Below are 6000 nucleotides of genomic sequence, written 5' to 3'. Positions count from 1 at the left end.
GTTGCTACATTTTGGAGTGCTGGAAGACACTCATTTTTTACAAGATTTTGTATAGAATGCAACAGCAACGGAGTTACTGAAATACGTAAATATTTTCTAATTGTGTTACCTCGTTTGTTAGCATCAAAAACATTTGAGTTTGGAAACAACTGCAAATTAAAGGAATATTTATCACAGAATCATTAAAAAATTAGTTAAAGACATTGTAACTTGTATTTTATGAAAAGCAAGTTGTACAGTACTCTGACTGGAATGTGTCAATATTTGCGCATCTTTTGAGGATAACTAGAGTTAATTGCATGAGCCAAAGAATGTCACAGGTGAAAAACTGATCGGCTGTGTTTCGCACTCTGCCAACACATCTTGGGTAAAACACGTTAATACACTCAACAGAAAATATTTAACTTTTCTTAAAGAGCTCATACAACTATCTTGAGATATATCCGTAGAGCAGAACATAAGTATGAAAATAATGAATAATTAAAAAGATAAACATGTACTGAGTGAAGTAACAAAAATAACTGTATTGTCATAATTTTGTAGAAAAATGTTTTTCCTGGGAGAGTGACATGAAAAACAATGCTGAAAAACACTTGAAGAAAATGAAAATTCTTTACAAAATGCTTTTCGGGTTACAAAGAGTGAAAAATATTACTATTGTCCTCATAAAAACGCCACATTGAACGAGGCAAGTATATTATACCGCATGGGGTAGATTGTGTGTTTGTGTTTTTATACAGTAGTGACTGATAGGAAGGCGTTGTGCACCTTGGCTCCCTCAGGGGCCTTGGTACCATGAGTCATCAGCTCCTGGATTGTCATCCAGTTGTCCAGGATCTTCTTGTTGCGTTTCTTCATCATTTTCTTATGGCTGAGCTCAATAATACTGACTTCCTTGCGACCCTCACTGCTGCTCTGAGGGTTCTCTCTCAGGCTTTCCAGTCGGCTGCGCTGCATGAACTCTCGTCTCCTCCTCTGCTCCTTGGCCCTGACCAGGTGCTGCTTCCTTTCTTCTTTGCTCCAGTACCTCCCCATCTTCATCTCACTCATTGCATCATCATCTGTGGTCATTCCCCCACTACGCTCTTCCTTAATCTTAAGGGCTCGCTCCCTAAGGATCTTGTCTCGCACAGGTCTCTTGGTGATATAGCGTGTACCGTCACTGCGGATCTTCACCTTCCACTCCATTTTGGGCTCGTTGGCGGGTCGCTGGGGCTCTTTGCAGACACTGAGCAGGCTGAGCTGGCTCTGGGCGTACTCGACTGCTGAACGCTGCTGTATGAGCTGCATGTAGCTCTGGTAGTGGCGGGCATGAGCTGGGATGTTGGCCTGCCTTTGCTGGGAACTGTAGGATGGGGAGAAGTAAGGGATCTGGGAGGTGCGGGGCTTTAGTTTCCCTCTCCTCTCCTCCTCTGCCTGAGGTGTCTGGTCGGACTCAGAGGGGTTGCTGTGGTCAGGGCTACTGCTCTTGCCGGGGCCTGGAGCTCGGTGTGTGGGGCTCGGGCTTGGGCTCAGAGAGTGGCCTGTGGCCAGGCTGCTGCAGAGGTTCCTCTGGTTGGTGAGGCTGACCATCCTCTGGAGAGAATGCTCCGGAGAGCGGTCCATGGCCAGAGGGGTGCTCCGTGAACTCTCTGCCGTGTTGTAGGCACTGGAGCTGTCCTTGTCTGATTTCTCCAGTCGCTCGTTAATGTCGGCCAGCTTGCCCCTGGTTGACTCTCCACAGCGGAGGCTTTGGTCCTTGGTGGAAGGTACAGAGCGGCCGGTGGAGGCAGACTGCTGGCCCTTTCGAAGCTTGTGGGCCTGCATGATGTTTTGACACTCCAGCTCGATGCTGCGCAGCTCCTCGTTGAGCATGCGCAACTCGCGCTGCACACCGCCCTGCTCCCCCATGCTGCACTCGATGGTGCTGCGGCGGCTGTAGAAGAGGTCGTACTCGCCACTGTTACGAATCTGACACTTCAGCTCCAAAAGCTGCTGGAAACGGTCGCTCTCTGTGTCATCGTCTTCCTCATCCTCTTCGTCCTCCAGCCGTGTGGAGGCTGGGTTGCGGTGTGTGTCCCGGTTGTCTCTCAGGCACTGGGAAAGCCGTCGCTGGATATGGGCCAGAACGTCGTGCTCTGAACTCTCCCTTCTGTTTTTCACACTTACTGCACTGTCCTTACGATGAGGGAGTGTGGAGCAGGTTGGCGTGTCATCTTCTGCTCTCTGAAATCAACAACATGAATAAGATCAGTCTAAAATCCTGCAAATACCAGTTTGTGAGAAACTTCTCTGGTGAGTTCTCTGCTTTATTTGCTTTTATATGGAATGAAACAAAAAAAACAGAAAGTCAAGACTTTTTAAAACTTCAGCAAGTGCAACCCTGTTCTGCATTCTCCTGTAGGATTACATCTGATGTTGTGAGTAGCTCTGTAATACAGCTTTGTTACTTCAGGGACTGTTTCTTCTCTACATTGTCTTTGATGTCCCATTTATAAGGTTTTTTTTCCCCCCAGTATGCTATCCTCACAACAAAACAGAATTTTAAATTATGATTACCAGTGTTAGGAATTTAAATGTATCATCAGTCTCCTTCCATAAATATTCATACCCATTATTTTGTATTCATTTTTCAAAGGGCACAGCTTGTTTTCACTTGGTTTTGGAAAGAAAGTCAATGAAAAGTTTCATCCCATCTTAACCACCAGCTAAAACTGGAAGATTTCTAGGAACAGGTTAATATTGACTGTGAATAATGATCTAGTACAGACAAAGCAATTCAACTTTGTATCATGCTCATAATATATTTAATACAACAGTCTGTGTACACTGAAAAAGAAGAGTATGCTTTGGGCTATGTTTTTTTTTTTTCTTTACTTTTGTTTGCCTTTGTTGTTATTTTATTCATTTAATAATTTTTTTTTAGAGGAAATATGGCTTCCAGCATATACAACACCCACAAATCTTTGTCACTGTCTAACTAACCCAATGAAATACAAAATATGTTGTTATGCCGTTTCACCTGTTCATTCTCCTGCTCCTCCTGAAGGGCAGCCAGCTCCATCTCCTCCCTCTGCTGCTCCTCCAACATTTCCATTTTCAGCTGCTCCAGGAACTCACTATGCTCATCATCTAACCACGCCTCCTCCAGCTGAGGGCCAACAAGGAAAGCATAAATGTAAGTGTGTATGTGTGTGTGTTTGTGTGTGTTAAAATTTGTAAAGACCATAACCAATTGGCCACAGGGAAGCCAACAGTAGTATTGGATTTCTTCAACAAAAATCTGTCTTGTTTTTTTGAAGCCCTACAGATAACATTGTGTGGTTGACTGATTTATACTCCTTAACCGACAAAATACAACCTGCAAAACATCCTGATACAAAATACACATTCTAAGACCTCAAGATCAAGTCAGTGCAGTTCGATGGACACTGAATTTTCACCTTTGACCTATATCCTCGACACCATCCCTCAGCTCTTTGTCTGCTCATTGTAAACCAAATGGGATCCATATCTGCAGACTTCAAATTTACTACTAAGAGACATATTTAATTACAAAGAGTCTGCCACTGCTCCTGGCTCATCTGCACAGTGGCTGAATCCTTTCCGATGATTCGCCACTGGCCTTGGGCCTGAACTCACTCCACATTAGCATGCCATTAGCTTTTATGGCTTACCGTTGGAAGTCAATTACGGTGGTGCTACATAAAAATAAAACATGATGAGGTGTCTCAGTAGTGGCTTCCACGTGGGGTGTTGGTGGTAGGAAGGGGGAGGGGTGGTTACCACAGACTGCTAGTGTTTACTCTGAGCAAATATATATATACTGTAAATGACATAGCTTCAGGGCTGTAATTTGTCAACGGTATGCTCAGCTTACCTATGTTACAACCACAGTAGGTGTTATGTAAATAGTGACTAAAAGCATTCAGAGGCTAAAAAACCTGTTAGGCCTATAGACCTATAGATAAGCATGTGGTAATTTCAAACCTGCATCTCGGGTCTGGCAACCAGCAGCACAATGTTCCTGCAATCTTCACTGGAGAGCGCAGCCACTGCTTCCTCCCTGTCCTGCACATCTCGGCCATTTATCTGAGGATGATAGACATACATGTGGTTGCTACACATACACACTACACACTATTCAGCCAGAAACAGGCAAGCATGCATGTATTGCAAACACGCATGAGCACACTTGGACGGACACACACACACACACACACACACTAGTTTCACCCAGTCTCTTCTATTACAAAAGCCTTGAAAAAAACATAAGATGCCACAAGCCAAGTGGCACTAAACAATAATCCCTTCCTTCCAGAGGAAATTGTAAACACTATGTGCTGGTCTCTGTAGTTAATACGAGGCAGGACCCAGCCGTGATTATGAATGGGACAGTGGTCGTGGGTCGACGGAACTGTTGTGTTCAAAGTATCCGGCAGCGTACATACATCTAGCCGCACAATTAACTGGCCGCTGACAGGGGGCGTCCATCTTTTTGCAGCCAGGAGTAATGGCGCTGTCACTGGTGGATAATAGTGCCAGAATACTGGTCAGCCACACAAGCACCCCTCCCAAACCTCCTCACCCCCCTTCTGGCTCAATCAGTCACACAACACACATGCACAGAGACACTTAGGCCAGCACAGCGCATTATCTGTGACCAAACAATGCTTGTGCATGCCTCCCCTATCTAATAATCGCTTGCAGAGAATATTCACTTCTCCCTTGACTGTATTCGTGTTACCCCCACTAATAATGCAGTCTGCTGAACTCATTAAACCATATTTACAGCACAGAAGAGTCTGTTTCCTCATTCATAAACCCTCACTTTCTGAAATTTGTACCTGCCACTCATAGCTATCGTTCATTATCACTCACTAAGAATTGTTCGCATTGCTTATTCTGGTCTCCCCAACTATCTCTCCGTTCCAACTACTACTCAACATTAAAATTAAAGTCTCTGAATCACCCATACAAAAAGCAATAATCACCCATCCATCCCCACACAGGCTGCAGTGTGCTGTCTTCAGCCCAACAAATGTCTCTCTCCAGAGGTAGTAGCATCCCCCTGGATCTCTGGCCCAAAGACAAAGCTGGGGGCTAATAACACTCACAGCCTCCCAGCTATCCCGTAGGGGGCAGCGAGCTACAGCACAGCGCACGCTTGCACCAGAACTCTTAAAAACCCCTGTTGGTGCTGAGTCGGTAACTATAACAGCCAGGGGGGCATTTCTCTCCGTCTAACTGCCACAGTGGGCGCGAGTTCCCCCTTTAATGTACTGCCATTAAAAATGAATGGGCTCTCGTGCTGGCAGACAATGGTGGAGTGCGACAAAATAAAAGAGGGTTTTATGTTGAATCTAATGAGAGCTGGTGGAAAGGGTGGGGGGGGGGGCAATGATAGAAAGTGTGTCCTACTGTACCTGTAAAATGCGATCCCCTTCTCGGATGCGGCCGTCCCTGGCAGCAATGCTGTTTGGGCCGATCTGTGTAGGGAAAGGGCAAATCTTATGTCTCTGAAACAATTTCAATCCTGATTCGTGAAAAATTGGCAAGTGCCTTTTAACTCATTATGAAGACATCATCCAGCTTGACATGTCTAGACTGCTATTAACAAAGTGATATCCTTGAAAACCTCACAGTGGACTAGTTGAATGCTTGCAGACAGGGGAAGATGTCAGCTGTCAGGTAGCATTACCGCAGCTGCCTGGTCAGATATCAAGACCACTTTAACATGTTCTGGGAGGTAAACAAACGCCACAGCAACCCCATCAGGAATCATGTCAAAGGAAAAATAGAGGGGAACACCGCTCTAAGTGAACCAATCAGCACCTTTATCATTTAAAGAACCCGCCTCTGTGGCCATATTGTGGTAGAGTGATGTAACACAAGCTCATAGCATCTACAGCTTATTACACAGATCTGATCCATGATGCATATGCGCCTCTTGCAACTCATGGTAGAGCATGAGGGGGCAGGACACTCTTTCATCGGCCAATCAATTGGTGTCTGGGGCAA

General features: G+C 45.2%; 1 protein-coding gene across 1 annotated transcript in view; it reads right to left on the bottom strand.

Annotated features, from left to right (window-relative positions):
• Positions 1-514: 514 nt before the first annotated feature.
• Positions 515-6000, bottom strand: part of LOC115361322 (PDZ domain-containing RING finger protein 4) — a 28756-nt gene continuing 23270 nt past the window's right edge. The window contains exons 5-8 of the mRNA XM_030054739.1: positions 5406-5468; positions 3970-4071; positions 3002-3130; positions 515-2205 (exon numbers count right to left, since the gene is read on the bottom strand). Of these exons, the coding sequence (XP_029910599.1) occupies positions 733-2205; positions 3002-3130; positions 3970-4071; positions 5406-5468 (1767 nt within the window). The 3' untranslated portion in view covers positions 515-732. The remainder of the gene's footprint in view (positions 2206-3001; positions 3131-3969; positions 4072-5405; positions 5469-6000) is intronic.

Source organism: Myripristis murdjan, chromosome 6 (assembly GCF_902150065.1).
Source record: "Myripristis murdjan chromosome 6, fMyrMur1.1, whole genome shotgun sequence".
Lineage (NCBI taxonomy): Eukaryota > Metazoa > Chordata > Actinopteri > Holocentriformes > Holocentridae > Myripristis > Myripristis murdjan.
This window is presented reverse-complemented; position numbering and strand designations above follow the sequence as displayed.